At 38.9% G+C, this 19,824-nt stretch overlaps 1 protein-coding gene across 6 annotated transcripts; it reads right to left on the bottom strand.

Annotated features, from left to right (window-relative positions):
• Positions 1-963: 963 nt before the first annotated feature.
• NMU (neuromedin U) lies at positions 964-18,885 on the bottom strand. Of its 6 annotated transcripts, XM_052780017.1 has the most exons (10): positions 18,644-18,881; positions 15,229-15,287; positions 11,373-11,420; positions 11,212-11,271; positions 10,658-10,687; positions 10,501-10,551; positions 8,385-8,459; positions 2,643-2,696; positions 2,077-2,113; positions 964-1,499 (listed from the first exon to the last, which is right to left on the bottom strand). In XM_052780017.1, the coding sequence occupies exons 1-9, from the start codon at positions 18,792-18,794 to the stop codon at positions 2,078-2,080; spliced, it is 564 nt and encodes a 187-aa protein (XP_052635977.1). In that variant the 5' UTR covers positions 18,795-18,881; the 3' UTR covers positions 964-1,499; position 2,077. The 6 variants fall into 6 exon arrangements, with proteins under 6 accessions (XP_052635977.1, XP_052635978.1, XP_052635979.1 ...); XM_052780018.1 differs by lacking the exon at positions 10,658-10,687 and having other exon boundaries at positions 18,644-18,885; XM_052780019.1 differs by lacking the exon at positions 10,501-10,551 and having other exon boundaries at positions 18,644-18,882.
• Positions 18,886-19,824: the final 939 nt, after the last annotated feature.

Here is a 19,824-nt window from a genome sequence, read left to right as displayed (position 1 = left end):
ACAAAATCCAAACAAACAAAACATCACTTTCAGTCTGGGCCACTTTAGGCCGTGGTTTGGTGCTGGGTGTGACTGAAGGAGACAGCCCTGCTTCCCTGCCTTGCCCTGCAGCCATGGCCTGCTCATCCCACTGCCTGCTTGAGTGGAAGCTGTCAGTCGCTAGTAAGGCAGTGGGGGGAAAAACTTAAACAAGTAACCTAATTTAATACAATACAACACAATAAGTGTTTTGTGGCAGAAGACCACGTTAGTTCTGACCAGGGGTCCTATAAAACTGGATCCTCAGTTCACAAATAATTGCACCATTTCGACTGAAGACACAGAAAACTGCAGAGTCAAAACAGGTGGGTAAGAAGAGGAAAAGGACTTCCTTCTTAAGCTGGTTTCCACCTCCGAGGCCATCTGTTTTCCCAGCTACCTCCTGAAGTTCAGCTGCTCATCCAAACTTGCAGAAGCAGGAGTAGTAATGCTGAGGTCAGTTCAAGGCATGACCAGCCAATACAATGTTAAAAACAATAATCCGCTTCTACACTGAATGGTTAGTTACTTTCAACATAATTACAACCTCGACCATATTTTAACACAACTCTGGTGTGGACGAAAACTCAGAGAGAGAAGCTAGGAAGATTGTGAGGCTAACTTGTTCTTTTGAGTGGAATTTCTTCAATTCTACATCAAAATCACTTGAGTTTTCAAATAGATCCTAATTCTGGAAGAATGTAAATAACGCAATTAAGTCTTCTGAATGAGAACCATACTGCATCTGTGTTCTTAATAGCTAAAAAAATGATGTCATTGTATTTTAGTTGAATTAAGTAAAGATATTTCTTCAAAACATGCAGCTTATTCAATTTCCTTTAGTTAGGGGAATAAAGATTCTTGGTTTTTGCAGCCAATGAAACATTATTAACCTTAAGGCTTATTGAGGACTGCCAACTCCTTTATCATCAATATAGTTCTGTAGACCACCTGCAGACCACTTATCTTGACCCTGCAGATTGTCAGAAGTCCACAGGCTACAGTGAAGGAAGTACAGGGGTAGAGAACAACATCTTGAAAAGCAAACCACACCTTTTGTTTGGCCTGCCTAGATAAGCTGCGATTTTAAAGACTGCACAAATCACTTGCAATATATTCTGAAGAAATGCAATAGTCTACATTGCAAACATTCTCGTTAAAACAACAGAGTGCCTTTATTTATGAGGGAAAATAAATGCACATAGCAATGTTGTTAGAGGCAATGTCTGTTGCATGCGTACACTGTGACTTTTTTACACACAGTTGTAAACATCATAACACCAGGAAACATAATTTTAATATGCTTTTAATATAATCAACAAAATAAACATTTGAATTCCTAATGGAATTGAATTTAAGAACTTTTACATTCTAGTGATTTTTAATTGTACATTAGTAAAGAATAATTTTTTTAAAGAAAACAGTATGTCCATGTACACAGCATTCCTCCAGCATTAGTTCTAGGTCAGGAATCTGAAATCCTGAAAAATAAGAAAAAGCTTCAGCTGTTGCTATGATATAGCACTAAATACTTAAAATATGATAGAGGTGTAAGATATATCGGAAAACAGAACATTATAATATTGGCATAAGGAAACATTTTTATGTCTCTCCAAAGAGTTAAATGATTTAAAATTAAATCCTGAAGTCTGTACTTAGTTTCAGTGTGAGGGTTTTTTCTGTGTAAGAACAGGGGGATTACCCCCAGGATGTCAATATGTATTTGATAGGTATTTGAATCAGTTCTTCCTGACATACACTTATCATCATTGTTAACTTTCCAAAAGGTTTACAGAGCTGGGATATTTTCCATTTCTTGCTGCCTGAAACAGCTCTGTGTTCTCTGTTTTAGGAAATGAGTACCTGCAGCTTTTATTCACTTCACCTGAAGATACCTGAATTTAGCGCATCTGGGAGAAGCTTGTCTGCAGAAATCTGAAGTTGCAAAAACAGTTAAAGGCTTTCTGAGACTACTCCTCAACATTAATATTGTGCCCAGTTTGTATAAAAATGAACTAATTTAAGTATAGATTGTGATTAAAAGCATTAAGTAAATACCTCAGCGAAAATCCACTGATCTCCTTCCATTGCGTGGCTGAAAGACAAATATCCAATAAGCACTCCATAAAACTGACTGGTTTCATTAACAAAGCCCCACCCAACTTGGTATGTATAGAAAGTGGGAAATTTCTCAGTTCTGTCAATGTGATCATCATTAAAGATAAACAGCTGTTTTGATACAGTGTGTAATCATGGCATTGTATTTATATCACATGCAAATGTACCATATTGAGCAATGCTTTGGAAGGATTGTCCAAGATGGCATATTTTCTAGAACTTTCTCTGAGAATTATATACATAATAACCAATTACTTATTAAGACACAGCATGGTATCATGTATACACAAACATTAAGATGTGTACAAAAACTTCTTACTACGCTTTTATTTTAATCCAAGAAAATGTCTGGAGCAGATCTTGAGTAGTCCTATATGGTAGGATGCTCTCATTGAAACAAGTTTCCTCAGTCACCGTACTTCTTACTGTAATTTACTCATTTTTTCTACTTTTTGTTTTGTAACACTCATCACAAAATGAAAAGAAAAAAGTCAAACAAACCATACCCTGTAGAAAAAGTAGCCTCTGCTTTGAATCCCTCCAGGTGCTTGAAGTTCTTCCTGAAAAAAAGTATTTTAAATCATATCTACTCTTTTAAGTGAATCTGTATAGAGAGGTTGTTTATGTACATATTAAAAGTATTTCTTCAATACTGCTATACAGTCTTGCCCCTTAAGACATGCTTTATGTATATTTCTCCATGTCAGTGACAAGAAGTTCATGTTGTCATGTAGAAATAGCAGAAAACACACGAATGAGGGCCAAATTCCACCTCAAGTTTTGACTCAGTTCAGATTGCTTTTTTTTTTTTTTTTTTTTTTTACAATCGTACTAGTAATGATGAGCAGCCTTTGCCTTTGAGCTTCCAGGTTTCATTACCCAGACACAACCAGAGTGTCTTCACAGTAGCAGAGTCTCTACGGACAAAGTAGAATTGGTCTTTGTACCTTGCAGAAGGACAACAATGCCAAGCTTAAAAAACACAAATACTTGGGCTCCAGCCCAGGAATGAGATCCCAGACTGTTCCCAGAGGTTTATCATAATCACCCCTCTCAGATTAACTCCCAAAGAAAAGACCAGTGCCTATGATATTCTATCCTGTCCATGCTGCACACATAGAAACAACTTTCTACTAATCTGTACAGCAAGGGAGGGGAAACTAACGATGAAGAAAATAGAAATTCCATTTAAATGTAACAAGTACAATGCTTGAAGTATCCAGCTGCTTTAATGAGACCTTCATGATTGGAGAACACATAAATTTAATGACAGTATTTTCATTGCTTTTGTTGATAGCAGATATATGAAGTGTCTGTCCTACAGGTTTAGAGACAGGCCAATTCAGAAACAAAATAGTTTAAATCTTGTGTTTAGCAGAACATAAAATTTAGATGGAATTTATTTAGCAGTGATGGTATTTCTCAATTAAAAACTGAGGTAATGTGATCTCTTGGGCTATGATCATAACCAGAGTTGTCAGAGAAAACAATGATTCCATGCTCTATTCTAATGCTGTAAGAATTGTATAAAACAGGATGGCTCCCATAATTTCCAAACACAGGAGTAGCTTCAATCCAAGGAAGCTTTCGAGTCTTGCTTTTAATCCTGCCTTCAGTTCATCAGGTATACCATGATACCCAGTTTCTTTGCTGTAGGTAAAACATGTGTATGATTTTTATTCCTATTGTCCACCTGATTCTAGCATTACCTGGGTTTGAAATACCCATCTCAGATCTTCCATCCATTCAATACTATAGTGTTTTTTAATTTGAAAAGGCTAAAAATTTGCCTGTTAGTAGAATTTTGTACATTGCCATTGGACTGTCTAACACTATTTATATTTCATTATTTTTCTGTTTTTTCTATTCAATGTGTGAACAAACATAACAGAAACAAACTAGGCAGCTGTTGCAATTTAAGGAAATTGATCTAGAACATTAAAGGAGTCAAGAATACAATTACTAATATGGAATTATGATTTATTTTATGGACTTTTAACATATTAATACATCATTCTCTACTTAGAACCAGACACCTCTTAAAGAAGATTACATAGTTTCCTGGTTTGATTTCATGTCAGGAAGCTGATATTAGAAAACAACTGAAGCTAAAATCTGTCTTCATTTTAACACTTGCCTTGTAACTTCCAAGGCTTTGGAGATGTAAAAAAACCCCTGATACGTTCTGTAGTGTACATGCATGTATATTCACAAACCTACATGTATATATGTATACAGAAACACATGTATTCCTGAAGAAGTATTTTCTCTCTGTTTATTTAGAGTTTAATGCCTGCCCTCGAAAAGTTATCTTGTTCAATCTCTTAGACTAACTGTGTCTTCTGTCTTAGATCGTATTATATCAGTCAAGAAGGAGCTCAAGAGGAATCAAATTCATGACAAAATCTGGTGTCAGTCCAAACTGGGAAGAAAGAATAAATTTAATATAGCATGTTTCCTCCTTCACCCATTCACCTTTCCAATGCCTTCTCTGGTCGGGGAGAGAGGTGGGTGTGTTTATGTATAGCAGGTTCTGGTTTTCTTCCCAGTATGAGGAGGAAAAAAATCAGCAGCAAGCTAACCCTTCCTGGAGCACAGCTGGTGACAGCAGAGTCAGGTAGTCCAACTGAAGGTGGGCAGTCCACAGGAACATTGGGGCTTCCTGCTCCATGGGGGATCAGTTCCTCTGCACATCTTAGGCAGGGTTGCTCTCATCCTCTACTGGCTTTAAAGTTTACCTATGCCATTTCCCCATCAGCCCATCTGGTAGGGTCTCTGGGAAAGATAGGTTTATAGCTTTCTCACAGTCAGGGAATAATTGCAATCCTTTTATTATTGATGGCAGATTATTTCAGTATTTTCTTATAAATTGCTATGACCCTCAGCAATAATATTTATAGAGGATTTTAAACTCTTACACTAAAAGACACCAAAACCTGCCATGTAAATAAATATGATAAGCGTAATATGGATGAATTTCAAAGATTTATTATGACATTAAAATAGATAAGGTGCATACAAAAATACCAAAACCAAAAGAGTATGCAGACAAAATTGATTCCAGAAGATGCTAGCATTTTGTAAATGTCTGGTGGTTATGCACTGCATACCGGTAAACAACACCTTTAAAAAGGTGACTGGTATTCACAGCAGGAATTGACAAGAGGAAATCAAAAAAGTTGCTTTATATAAAATGCAATTCAATTTAGAGCTGTTTTCATTGTTTCCTTAGATTTTGTACCGGGTTTATGAATATTTTAAAATGGCTATATTCTGTAAGTGTTGGCCATGTCATTACTTCTCTTGGCTTCAGCCTTACAGAACAAGATGTATTCAAGTGCATATTTAATATTACACATTTTACTTGGGATTTAATCAGCTCTGCGCTTTGTAGGCCTAAATGCCAAATGATAAAATATTGCAAAATAAATAATCATTTATTTAAAACATATAGGGAAAAATCAAAGCTGCTTAAATCCATTAATGACTATTTTACATAATGGTCTGGATGAAGCCTTCAGCTCTGAAGGTATCAAGGATGTGCTTGCCAGAAGCTAGAGAGTATATACCAGAGGAGTGATCGCTCCACACTTCCCCTGGTCCTTCCACCTTTTTTGTGTCTATGCACAGCAAGACACTGTTAGACACAGGGTACAGGACTGATGAAAATATAGTCTGAACTAGTGTGGCTTTTGTTAATACGCCTTCTTTCTTAAAAATTGTTACTGTGATATGACTGTGACCGTTCTATATTCCATTCATCTTCAAACAAACCCTAGTTAGACTACCATCCTTGTTCTGTTTAAGGATTGATGAAGTTATTCCACCACCTACTTTAAGCTAATCCAATTATCCATGATAGCACTGACTAATGTAGAAGATTCCTGTACCGGTAGTTCACAAAATATGGGTTACTGTTACTCAACACAGGAGCTGAAAGTCCCACAAATTCTGCATTCAAACTTTTAGCTGGAACAACAATTCTTACATAGCAAAGAGCCTAGCACTGAGCATGTGAACAGTCCCACTGAAATAATGACCTTAGTTATGCATGTGCTTATGTATTTAGCGGGGTTAACATATAAGCATAAGTGTAAAATCATGATTGCAAATTAAAGACTGTTAGTTATCAGTGCAGAACGATTGGAATTCTAACTGTTGCTATTTCCATGTACTACTAGTTATGAGGACAATCAGATGCCTTACAAAAAGAAGCTTGATAAAATGTTTGCCTTTTTTTTGCCACAAAGTTATATCTGCCTAGTCTGGGCTTATTCCCAAACACTATAGCATTTTTTTGTCTGTTGTTTTAATTCCTTTTGGAAGAAATATTTCCAAAGACTATCCTAAAAAAAGGACTTTTTGTATCAGATAGCTAGTATAATTGTTAATTTTTTTCTAAGGAATTGTAGAGTATGGACTTTGATGTTTCTTTGATGTAAAAAGTAAGTCTTTGTCACATGATGGCTTGACAGCTCTTAAAGAGAAATAATTTATTACATTTCATTTGTGAGTTCTTATAAGTATAGTGACTCTCTAAATATATATAAAGACACATGATCTGACTGATATACTCTGTAGAGATTAGTATTATTATTACTTGGAAAAATACCCTTGTAGTAGTTTCTTTTTTGAGACCACTAAAAATAAAACTGCCATGAAGCAGTTGAAATATGTTGGAATATGCCACATATACTACAATTTTTAGGTTATTATTTGTTAATTAATGTATTCTATTTCCATCAATTATGCCATCAACCTCAATGGAAGTAAGTTCAGGATAACAAAGTATTCTAACAAAAGGAATTTATTGGCTTTAAAAGGCAGGTTTTTTTCACTTACAGCAGTTTTGTGTTCTTGTGTTTATGCTTTCCTTCCCATTCTTTGTCTTAGTTGACATGTACGTTCATTTAAAAGCACAAAGAGCAATTCCAAGCATATTCTTTGCCAGTATATAGGTCCAATATAGCATAAATACAGTTCACATCAATGTCATCACAGAAGGTATATTTTACCCTGTATTTTCCTTTCAGATGTGTAGTGAATTAAAATTTTCATAACAATTTTAGTCCATGAGAAGGACGTACGAACTCTTTAAATTCTTATATGTGGCTAGGTTCTGTTGCCAGATAAGAAAAATGTGATTTAGGGCATATAGTTGGGATTATGCAGTGATCCAAAGAGAGGGGTAGATAGTATTACCAACCACAACCATGACTAGATGAAAGCTGACATACATAATCACAGGATTAAGAGTTCACTGAAAATTTGGGAGTTAGCAACACAGCCTTTACCTGGATTAATAAAGGAAAAGTCCTACTTATGAGGATGCCACTATCTGAGTTCTAAATATCACATTCATACACCTAATTTAATTTGTGTATCAGTGAATATAAGGAATCATATCAATGAACACAAGGAATAACAAGCTGAATTCAATGTAAAACAGGAAGAATCTAGGTCTTGGATTTTGGTATATTTTATTATATAGGAATCTTCAATATTCTTACAGAGAAAAAATCTTATATATCTGACTGCATTTTTCTCTTCTCTCCATAGCTGCATTAAAAAGATGGACATTAATAGCCATCTGCTTTTCGATTTTTGAAATTTGAAATTGCATTTGCAGCAAATATACCCAAATTTTATGACATCTTGGAAACAATGGGGCTATTTCTCTCTATGTGAAACTTTTGTTCGAAAACACACTACTATTCTGTGGAAAATTACTTTCATAGGGCACTTTCTTATCTGCACCTTAAGTTAAACAGTAAAATTGCCTACAAATTATGTGGAAATTCTTAGTGCTGTAAGTCATAAATAATACATATTTAAGGAGTAGACATGGTTTGAATTCCAAACAGGGAAAAAAAAAGAACCCCCATAGAAAATATAACTCAACCGCAATATAATGGTACAGATAAATTTGAAAGTTGGTGTTTTGTTTTTTTTTTTTTATAAAAGAACTAACAGATCCATTTTGATACATAGGCTCTGTGTTCTACATCTGTTCTGTGTTAAGCATATATTACTTCAGCGTTTTTTGTTTTAAATGTTAAATATAAGCAGGATTATTTTTCACTAACTAAAGAATGGAAAAACCTCACATTTCTAATGCAAATACACTAGTGTGATATTAAATCATGAAAATAAAAATGTTATGAGCACAAAGGTCTACAAGGACATTTTAAGAGCTAATGAATCACAAAGCGTGAGAATGCAAGCATGCAGAGTTTAAGATTACATACGTCCACTTTGTATCTCTTCAGTCTTCTCTCGTTAAGCTGGGGAACGAGTTGCAGCAAAGGATGCAGGACAGATGACTGAGAGGACACGAACACAGACACATGAGCAACAATGAAATTCGGGTCTTATGATGCAAAAAAAGTCTCTTCCCACAGTATTGGCTTATGGACCAAACATACACCAAAAAAGAACTGAAGTTGTTAATTGAGAAACTCATTTTTTGAACATTCTGACTTGACAACAAACAGGTACCAACATTTATATTTACACTATGAATGTGACTCACAGAGTGGTGGAGGGAAAAGCTATGTGTCCTCACCTTTACTCATTGAAAGTTCAGAACTGTTTATAGACCTCTTGCCTGGACAATGGCAGTTATTCCGACTTTGGTCTGCCTCTGTGAGTGGTACAGAGAAATACACTACTCCTACTAACATTTCTATGATTATCTACTACGGAAGTTAGTAGCTTCAATCTCCGTTGTACTGAGAAGTTAATTTTACCTCAAAATAACTTAAATTGCAGCAAGAAAAATGATTTTTTTACTAGAAAACAGTTTGCAGGAGGGATCCATTCTCAAGCAAAATTTGTAACCATGGCACTGGTCACTCTAACTAAAAGAGAAGTTCAAATCCTGAAATTCCTTGTGTTCAACAAGACTTTATGCTTGCAGACAGCCTGGTTAAGCACAGTGGCATACTACGCAGCATAAGTGGCCCCATGGCAAACCACAACCACGTGGGCTTGTGGAAAGAGGTCCATAGTGAGAAAAAGTAGAAAACCCATGTTCCGTCAACCAATTTCAACCTTCAACTCATGTAAACATAATTTTAAAAAGAATGCATTTTTTATACAATACTTCTTAGAAAAGTGATACAACAAAGAGAAATATAATTTATGGAATAACTAGAGTTACCAAAGTGATAATGTATTTAAAAGATAAAATGAACTTGCCTACTTGGAGCCAACTTTTCACTGTCTGCCTAAGGTAGGCAATGTGGCATCATAATAGCTAAAAATGTAGAGGTCTGATGTGTAGTGGAGGAGTTTAAGGGCATCCCAGCTGGCCACTTGGGCTCTGCCTTGCAGTCGGTGGAGAGAGGTTAATAAAGCCAAAGAATGATGGATCTCACCTAAGTTAGTATCTCTGAGAACTGGGCTAGAAAACAGTCACCTGAACAGCTAAACCAGAAGTGAGAAAGCAGTAATCCCTGTGGGCAGGCAGGGGCAGAGGTATTCAGGATGGGGGTGAAGGGGGATGCAGTACCCTCTTAAGCAGGAGCAGCAGCAGAAATAGTTCATTTCACTGTGCCCTTGTTACCATTAAAGCTCCAGAACAGCTCTATCATGAAAACACTGACCCCAATATCAGCAGTATCACTTTCTAAGAAATACACCACATAGTTCTGAAGAAATATAAAGAACAAGGAAAAAATGGACATTAACGTATAAGAATGATTGTTAAGAAATGAGAAAACATGAATATTTTTAACTTTCTCAAAATCCTATGGTGCACAGAAAAACCACATAGATGCACAGAAATAACAGATTATATTTGCACTTTAAAAGCAAGAATGGATCACATGTAGTTTATTTGTTGGTTTATTAAAATATTTTTATAGCAACAATACTAGGCTATTTTTTAAATAATAATTTTCATTTAAAATATAATCCAAAGACTAAGACTTAAGTACTATTTTGCCTGATACATACTTATGACACACACAAATAAATACATACAATTTAATTAATAATTAATAAAAATTCTTTAAGAGTTCTTAATATTTATGGTCATATTCTCAGCTTCTATAAATCCGCATTGTTTCACTGCATATGTTATATTCCAGTACCAGGAAAAAAGCATTTGAATTTATTCTTAAATGTTGAAACAACAAGATTAAGATGCAGTTAGGATTTCATGAATGTTTTGTTGGGTTTTTTCACACCTGTACAGTATTGATGGTCTCCCATGTTATTAAAACACATTCTATACCTTAAACATGAAACTGCCAGTTCTGAGCTTGCTATATAGCTGGAGAGACTACTGCAAACAGGAACATTACCTTGTTTTTATGTATAGGCACACGGGTACTCACAAGGAGGTGCTATGCCACTTACCACGATGTCTGAGTTGCCTGAGTCATGAGTCTTAGAATAATGAAATAAGAACTGTTCAAAAAAATTAAAAGTGGGGTTTTACTACAAAACAGGGCAAGGGTGTTATGATTTTCTTGACAATTTTAGTGTGATCATAAAACATACATAGAAATCTTACCCTTTTGGTGTTGTCTTTTTCATCTAAACCCTGTAGGAATAATAATTGGTAGAGAAGCTTTTATTTGTTAAAAAAAAGAGCAATGGGCAATTTTGATTACATTATAAACTTTTCAGTACTGGATTAGAATATCACCCCTCCTTGACAGTTCTATTACATGTCTTTGCTTATCAATGTAACTACTCTTTTCAAATTCTGCAGAGAGTATTGATTACTCTCCAGTAGAAGAGTCAATGGGTTTAGCGGATGTTCCTTTGCATATCCCTAGGGTCTCCTTAGTAAATTTCTTTCTCCATTGAGAGCTTACAATTTTTTTAATCTAGAGCAATAAAAACACCTGAAACCTTGTATCCAGCCTGGAGATTATTGTCCAAACATTGGAGTCTCCCCGTTATCTTTAATAGGTGTTGGATTAGGACACATAGCATTTCAGCATAAGAACTGATAGTATTAGTTCCAGCACCAAGTGACACTTCACATACTGGGTCCTCAGAATTCATTGTAGACACTGGCACACTGAGAGATCAAGCTAAGTAGTCTTTCATGTGTATTACCTGTGGTTTCTGGAGAAATCCCATGACCAAAAAACAAAGTTCTTCCAGTGCACTGGATGCCTAATGCAAAGAAAACATGAACTCAGGTATCACACTTCCAATCCTACTACATATAACAAATAGTATCAAAATAATAAAGTAAAGTAACCTGTCTGACTCACCTGAGGCTGAGAATCTCTGGACAGGTAGGCAGAACATGCATCGTCTATCTGTAAAAGTTCACACAGTCCTTTTTTAAGAAGTCAGATTAATAAAAACAAATGAAATATGTATATTTTCAGAAACAGTTCAGTGCAGCTAAAGGCATGGCAAGCTTGCCCACCGTAAGGAATCCTTATAGGTACATTCATGAAATATTTTGCATTCAAGAGGAAAAAAAGCCCTTAACCATATAAAAAAAATTATACTTGCTTGATCTGAACAAACACATACATATCTGTGTCCTTTATTCTCTTAGCTGCCTCATGCCCCTCCTATTTGTAACCTTCACAGACTAAGTCATATTTTAAATTATGATTTTAAGCATCTAGGGTATGGACTATGAACTTAAATCTCTCCTGTGATATCTTTGGATTACACAAAACTGCAAAGAAAATGACAAAACCAAAGCAAGTGATTCAGTGAGCAGTCCTCAAATACAACCCTTCCAATTGGATTCCAGCACCCCTGCAGGTGTATGTCACATGCATCTCATGAGTGATTCTGATATGTGCCAGCACATCTTATGTATGCCAGTTACTTTCTGTGAGTCACCAAGCAGCCAATATCCGAGGTTTGCACTGATTTCTTTGGCAAATGAAGAACCTTACAGGATCTTGTTTAAAGGAGATGGTTCCCAAATCACAGTGCTAGTAAGACATACATTCTATATATTTCAAGGGTTCTAAACTCAAAGAGGACTGTGGAAGAAGTCATTGCTGTTGAACTTAAACAAGTCAGCACAGAATGGAATGTTACACACGTAGACACAAAACAAACAAACAAAAATCTGCAAACCAAACCAAGAAGGCCCAACGCCCATCAGCCATTTCTTCTGGATCAAAATAAATGTCCGTTTAGTTCTGCATCTTATCTCCAAAAATGGCCATACACTAGCACCCAGGGAAGAGCCTAAGAAGAGACCAGTGGTCTAATAAAACCCATGGCCTCCAACCAGAGTGGATTTCTGTGCTGTGAATTTGACCAATCTCTCTTGAACTATTGTAAACTTTTAGCATCCACAATGTCCTGTGGTAAGGGTTTCCTAAACACTGTGTGAAATACCACTTCCGTTTGTCTTGTTCAGTCTTTTCAAAGCTAGCTTCATTCAGTGCTATCACAATCTTGTCTTGGAAGAAGTAATGAACGAGTGATTCCCACCCATTGTCTCCCTACTGTTCCTGACCTTGTGTAGACAATTAATCACATCTTCCTTCTGTTGTCTCTTTTCCAGGATGAAAGAACCCTATAATACTGAATCTTTTTTAGTGGAGTTATAAATCATGGAGGGAGAAGAAATGGAATAAGGGGTATTTGAATTCATGGAGGTAATATTACCAGTGCTGAAAGCTCAAAGGATACTGTAAGGATAAGAAAAGACTGCCAGTACTCCAACTGAAGGTGCACAGTTTAATAGTAATGAAAAAAGAGGCTTAACTTTTCATATATAACTTTAAAATTGTATCAATAGCAACCTGCATTGGTACGCACCATTTCTTCCACTGAATCTTTGATACTGTTTGTCTAGATGCCAAAAAGCTTTGCCAACCTTTTAGTTCATAGACTGCATAAAAAAATGTATTTTTTTAAATAAAGAGTAGGCAATGCAATGCGTCGTCTGATTTTATTATAGGTAAAAAGCCCTAAACAACACTCCTTAGCAATGAAAACATTAAATGAAAAAAGCAATAAACAAATAATGCATATCTGAGCACTTCAAAACAAGAGATGATTCATTTCTCTAGAGACAATCTATGAGAAAGCATTAGCAGAGATAGTGGGAAAGCTAATAGCTCATAGAATTCCCCTTTCAAATAGTTTTTGTTGGTAACACATCTTCCCCATTCTCTTTTCCCTTCACCTTGCAGTTTGTGTCTGGGTATATTAGTTCAGCTTCGCTACTTTCAGAGCAAGAAAATGTAGGGGAGAAATCAGCAGTGAATAACATAAAATAAGCTGAAGTTATTTCAGTAGCCTAAATTAAAACTTTGCTGTTTCTTCTTGTTAAGGTTTTTTTTGTTGGTTTTTGTTTGTTTGTTTGTTTGTTTATTTGCTTGTTTTGTAGTTGGAGGTGACTCTTAGAGAACTACCATAATTCAGTAGCAGGACAAGCCAGAGACTGCTTTGTGTTGGATGCAATGCAAGGCAAGGTCTCTCTCAGCTAAAACCTTCATGGACAAAGCAAGGGCTGAGGAAAAGCCACAGTTTCCGTTAATTTGTTTTTAAAAAAAAAAAATAAAAATGTAATAGTTTCTGTCATCCTTCATGCGCCTTCTCAGTAATTTTCTCTCCAATCTCAGAAATGTGGCCTGAGGGTGGGAGCTTGTGAGTTGTTTGTGCTTGGTTAAATAACATAAAGAAACAAAAGGATGTGAGAGACAAGTAAAGAAACACAATACTTAGTTACAAAGTTTCCCATATTTATAAACTCAGAATCATTCCTAGAAAATACTAGGTTAATGTAGAGGCAGGGCTTCTCCTGAATGATCCGCTAATAAAGTAACAAACAGAGAAGAACCGATTCTTTTCACTCTTAGAAACTCTGGTGGACTAGTATGATTCTGTAATCAGATTGATTTAGGTTATATACCTATGCATCTAATTTGCTTTCCTTAGACCATCTCCAGTCCTGCATTATTCTTGTTATAACAGTAAGTTTTATATTGCTTATGTTACATAATTTTACATGGAATTTAGTATCTTATGCATACTTTTTTGTTCACTGAAATCAATGGAAACTTTGCCTATAGTTGGTGTAGAGACAAATCCTGTGTTACAACTAGCAAATCTTAACAATAAATGCTGAAATGTATAAAATAGCACTTTTCAATCCAGAATGTAAATAACTCCTTAAAGCTATCAGGACCTTACTTGCCCAAAGACCACTTTTCCCCCAGGAGATAAGTATCACCAGTGCTTGTTTAAGTGCCAGTCTAGAAATACGTTGGTGTTTGAGTCAACACTTCTGATATGAACTAAGGGGAGCTGACAGTAAGGGAAGTGTCTCCTGTAATGGCCACAGCAGGAAGAAAGTTACTCTCTGCATCTGTACCCCTGGTGAGTCACTTGTTTTCTGATGTTATCAGAAGCTACAAAATTAAATGTCAGAAGAATACTTGAAGGTTACAGCAACACCAGGGCAGGCAAGTTACAGGCTAAACCCTCTCTGCGTGTTATGCCCTGCCGCTCCATCTGTTCCAAAAGGGCAGGGAAGAGCCCATGTTAACACGTGTCACAGTCTAGAGTCAAAACTGTTCATTTCAAAGATGAGAGTGGAAGTTATGATAGCAATCAGTAGCAAAACATTAGAGGGACCAACTGACACAGTACATTATCCTTTACCTAGTAAACTGAGAGGCTAGGATAGGATTAAATAGAGTGTCCCAGCCCTGTGTACAGAACAGAAGAAGCAAGAGGTAAGACTGGCTGAGTTGAAGCAGTTCCTGTGTATCGTGTACAGACTATAAAACTACCAGACAGGACACTGCATTGCTTCCAGGGACAGTGACTGCCTGGTCATTGGCAGTTGAATGACAACCGTTATCAAACGTAGCTCTCCATTGAGCCAAGACAGTCTTCCCAGAAAGACATCTTAACACCCAGCCTCAACATCCTCCTGGAAATACTGTTCAGAAATTCTGGAAAATAAGATGTTTCACCTCTTTGCTGATGTCAGGATAGGAGATGTACATGAGAAGCAGGACTGGAAGAAGAAGAACCTGAACTCTGTGCAAGAGAAATACTGGAGAGTCAGGTGTGACTGTGGCAAGGATGGGCACAGAAGAAATGGGAGTATACCATATGGCAGGTGGTGCTTACCTCTTTCCACAGCTGCAAATCCTCCTCTGCCTCGAGCGCTTGGGATGGCATCAGTGCACCTGGAGGCACAAACCACGCTTAGCAATGCTGTACAGCAAAGGTCATTTGTATAAGTATCTTGTGTCAGTGATTTAAATAAAAACTCTGAACACGATATGATACCTAGCACACTTACTAACTGCAAAGTCTGAGAGCTGGATGGTCCAAGGAAGTCTGCTGCCCTGGGCGTTGTGGGGTTTGTCCAGTAGTTTCTGCCTGCTCTACGTTAGCAACACAGCAGGAGGCTTCTTCCCAAGTTCACAGCAGATACAGACACTCACATCTCTTAGCAATAAACAGTGTGGAAGTTACTCAGGTTTCACTGAGGGTCAGGCTAGCATTAGTCTGTTCTCAGCGATAAGTAGCAGGCAAGAAAATTTGCATGGCAGCTCTTTAATACTAAGACCTGTTCAGGAAAACACATTCCAGTGCCTACAACCTTGAGCTTTCTGAGAACTCGGGTCACCTCCAGCGCACTCATTCCAAGTTGAGAATTTGGATCTTACCTCTTGCTTTCCTGTATGTTACAATCCAAGAATTAAATGTGCTACATAATGTATGCTTGCATATGAATAATGCCCGTGATATGAACATGGTGTTTTTGAGAAGGTGATAGACAGTACATGTGTAACTGGCTTTGTTTCCTCTGTTTGGTATATGTGATGTGGAAAATCTGAATCCCTTAGAAGATTAAATGTGTTACTAATTGCATAATGCTACAGCGACACCGTGCTTGGCTTGGGGGCAGCTCAGTTCTCCATCTCTGCCCACCCAGGCTGCAGATGTGGAAGTCACTGTCTCTGGGTCCCTCCGAACTCAGCGCCCCGAATATCCACCTTTCCACATTGTTATTTTATCTGGCAGTATACTTCTAATAGCAATGTACTATTGGAGTCTCTGTAAATAATAGAAATGTGAGCATTGCTGAATTGTGAGTACACTAGACACCATGCAAGTGTATCAGTGAGGGGATGTGTTGTAACTCACCGGGGAGGGAGATTGGTGCTGGAGAGGGTGGTGGTTTATCTTTACAGTCCTAGTACTGCAGGAAACCCTACGAAGTTATCTAATTTATCCCCCTGCCCAAAGTTGCTGCCCATGAGGCATGCCTAACCAGTTTATATGCTGTGCTTAAAGACCTCAGCTTAATAGAGATTTTTATACCCTCCCAGACAGTCTATAGTTACCTGTGGTCACATTTTTCCAAAGAATTGAACCAAATTAAACAAAAAAGAGGTGAAGGTAGACTTAGCTAGAATGGCCAGGTGAGCAGGGTATGAATGCCCATCATCTCCATTTGTTTTACATGAACCATTAATAACAATAATTACAACAGTAGTTAGTTCCAGACATTAAGGGGTGAATTTCAAAACCACATTACTGGCACAGACTTAAGGTGCCTAATCATTCCAGATACTTGTTTTCCCAAAAAAAAAGAATTAGAGGGGGTCTCAATTTCACACTGTGTAGAAGTGGGATATTTTTTAAATTTCTGAGATGTTCACGTAACAAAAAAACTGCTTTCCAAAGAAAAAGTTGCTTTTTTGGATGTTTGTTTTAGTTCAAGGAAAAACACCAAATAAATTAAAGGTGCTACCCTTCTCTTACTTTTTTTTCTATTCTTAAATTAGTATATTCAAATTGGAGTATTGCCTGGGACTGGTGTTCTAGTTGCAAAGAGTGAAACTGGGCAACATTTCAAATTAACACACCTTCCCCATTAAACCTTTGCCTGCCTGTCTCTGAACGCTGCTTCTGCCGTTGCCAAGGCTTTCCAGGGGGAGCAGAAGAAATCCAATAGCCACTAAAGGTTAGGGCATCAGGCAAGAAAGACTGAATATTACAGCTTGCTGCTTTTTTTTTTTTTTTTTTTCCTGGAGCATAAACTTTTGGACAGAGGAGATGCAAGTATTTCACCACCTCCTAAGTTTCCTTAACCCTTCTCCACTTATTCACGAAAACCTTATTTCATGTGCAGTCCCACACCTAGGACTATGTTCCTCCCAGCACCTAGGGGTGTCCCTCCATACCCCATCCAGAACAGTGCTGCAGTCCCTACAGGAATTCATTCATTTACACACATACACAACAGCACACACAGGGAAACAATGAGTTCGATTGCAATATATACAAAATAACCATAGGGGGAGGGGGAGAAAAAAAAAAAAAAAGAAAAAAAAAAGAAAGAGTGCTGTTGAGGAAAGCAGTCCTGGTGAAAAGGAACATGGAGGAGAAAATCCTCCTACAAAATTGACACTGTCTGTGACACATTTGTTCTCTTGTCCTTCAATTCTGCCAACTTCTAAAAACTCAACTTCTTCCAAGGCAGTAGGATGCCAGATGCAGTTTCAATCACTTTCCAACCTGGGATTCACTTCTTACATCTTCTCTTCCCTCCACTGCTCTCCCTACACAAGCTCCTGGCAATCATTTCTACGGGAACAATGATGAAATACTGTGTGCCATTGCCTTTCCTTGCCCCCCTTTTCCTTCCCTCCCCTCTTCCACATCTCCAGAATTTATTTTTAACAGAATCCTAGGTATACTGTACTTACATTTCTTTGATTCTTGATATTAAAAAACCACAACAAATCAGAAAAAAACTCTTGATGAAAGCAACTCACACACATATAATACAAACAAAACAGAAATCCTCCTTGCACAGCAACTTATTTTGTAATGTGACTTCACAAGGTATAAGTAGTTAATCTATCTGGAGCGGGAAACTAGAATAGAAAAAAGAGATTATGTTTTGTTAAAAAGCCCATTAGCTGTGCTTGTTTCACAAGCACGCCCTGCTACAAAAATAGCAACTTTCAGGTGTAAGACAACATTTAAAATTAAACCAAGGTAATCGAGCTCTATGCCTAAAGCAGCTCAGCAGCTCTACCCTTTCCCACTTAACGCCACCCCCAGGGATTCCTCATGCGATAAGTATTGCTTCAGGTTGGACTAAGTGGCTTCCAGAGGGTCCTAATTTTTCCTTCAATTCTGCGATACATCTCGTTTCTCTTTTCTTAGCTTTTAAATCCGAGTAAATTATGTTTAAAACGAAATCGTTTTTAACAAAAGCCACTTCCCCAAGTTGCTGGAGCGTAGTTTTGCCAGGACAGGTTAATCCTGCCGGGATACACGAAGCAGCCCCCCCAGAACCGAGCCCCGAAACCGTGCCCAGCAGCTGCAACCTCCAGCGCATCCCTGCCTCTCTCATCCCAGCCCCGCCGCTGACCCCGGCCCAGTGCGGCGGCGAGGCCCGCTTTGCCGTCCCCCCGAGAGGCTGGCAGGCTGCTGGGGTCACCGCCCCCCCCCCAAAAAAAAAAAAAAAATTTGCAGAGCTGGCAGTGCAGGAAGGGGTTGCGAGGGGGATGCGCCTCACCTTTGGAAGCAGACACCGAGGAGGCGAGGAGGAGGAGAAGGAGGAGGAGGAGGAGCAGCGGGGACCCCGGCAGAGCCGCGCCGTGCCCTGCCTTCCTCCGGCTGCGCTGGCGGGGGGCTGCGGGGGGCTGCTGGTGGCAGAGGTTTCCCATGCCGGCGGTGTCCCCTGCGCTGCCTCCCTGCCAGCCGCTCTTCTGGGCACGGCCCCGCTCCCTGCCCAAACTTTTTAAATCTCCCTGACACGTGGACGAGCATCAGCTCGCCTGGGGGAGGGCGCGTCGGCCGCCCTGCCCACCCTGCCCACCCTGCCCGCTCCCCGACCGGTCCCCCCGGGCCAGACCCTGCCCAGACCGGGCAGCTGGCGACTCGGCCCCGCTCCCACCCCGGGGGGCAGATCCCCTTGTGAGCCTTGCTGGGGCGGTGGGTGCCCCTGCTTGGCATGGAGGCGAGGGGCTGGGCGGGCTCCAGGGCCCTTATTAAACGCCCTCTTTAAGAAAAACCCGTGTTTTCGAAGCCACCCTGAGCTCTGCTAGCAGCCGTGATGGCTGGCGCGAAAGCTGCTGCTTCTCCCTTGCCGGGCTCGGCCGTTCGGAGTGATGAAATGGGGGTGGCAAAGGGGAGCGTTCAGACACTGTCCCAGCCCGCTGTGGAGGGGAGAAGAGGCAGGGTTTAAAACGGGGAAATCTCAGGCAGATTTGGCCCCCAACTAGCTGAACCTGGGAGTTAAAACATACTGAGCTTGCGTGTGGGAGAAGACGTCGGTGGCTGGGATGTGGGGCTCTGAGGATGTGCACCCGTCTGCCCTGGGACCTGCCGATCGCTGAGTTTTCTGAAGGACCCCTCGCTGCAGGTGTCACTGAAATGGGAACATGAACTCCTTGATGCCAATGTAGTGTTAAGAAGCAGGCATTCTTTATTGCAGTGCTGGATGTACGGGGGACTGTTCTGCCTATCGTGCATACCGTATGTTGCATCAATCAAAGCTTATATTACCCCGTTACATACATATGCATTAAACTTCCCAGAATGATTATACATATTCAGTCTATTACCTGGAACTAATTATCATGTTTCATAGTCATTATGCAGGCAGCCTGGGTCTCCGACCGGCGTCCCTGGGGGACTTTAGTGGTCTCTGGTGGTCCCCAGTGGCTGTGAAAAGGGCACCTCTTCGTGTCCTTC

Source organism: Harpia harpyja, chromosome 2 (assembly GCF_026419915.1).
Source record: "Harpia harpyja isolate bHarHar1 chromosome 2, bHarHar1 primary haplotype, whole genome shotgun sequence".
Classification (NCBI taxonomy): Eukaryota; Metazoa; Chordata; class Aves; order Accipitriformes; family Accipitridae; genus Harpia; species Harpia harpyja.
Note: the sequence above shows the minus strand (reverse complement) of the source record. Positions and strands in the feature narration are given on the sequence as shown.

What these genes read in the sequence shown, in the direction of transcription:
- NMU (XM_052780017.1), bottom strand. Translation starts at nt 18,794, where the DNA reads ATGGGAAACCTCTGCCACCAGCAGCCCCCCGCAGCCCCCCGCCAGCGC. An exon ending in ATTTGCAGCTGTGGAAAGAG is followed by an intron (nt 11,421 to 15,228) that starts GTAAGCACCACC and finishes GAACTTTTACAG; the next exon opens with ATAGACGATGCATGTTCTGC. An exon ending in CAGGCAACTCAGACATCGTG is followed by an intron (nt 8,460 to 10,500) that starts GTAAGTGGCATA and finishes GTGTCCTCTCAG; the next exon opens with TCATCTGTCCTGCATCCTTT.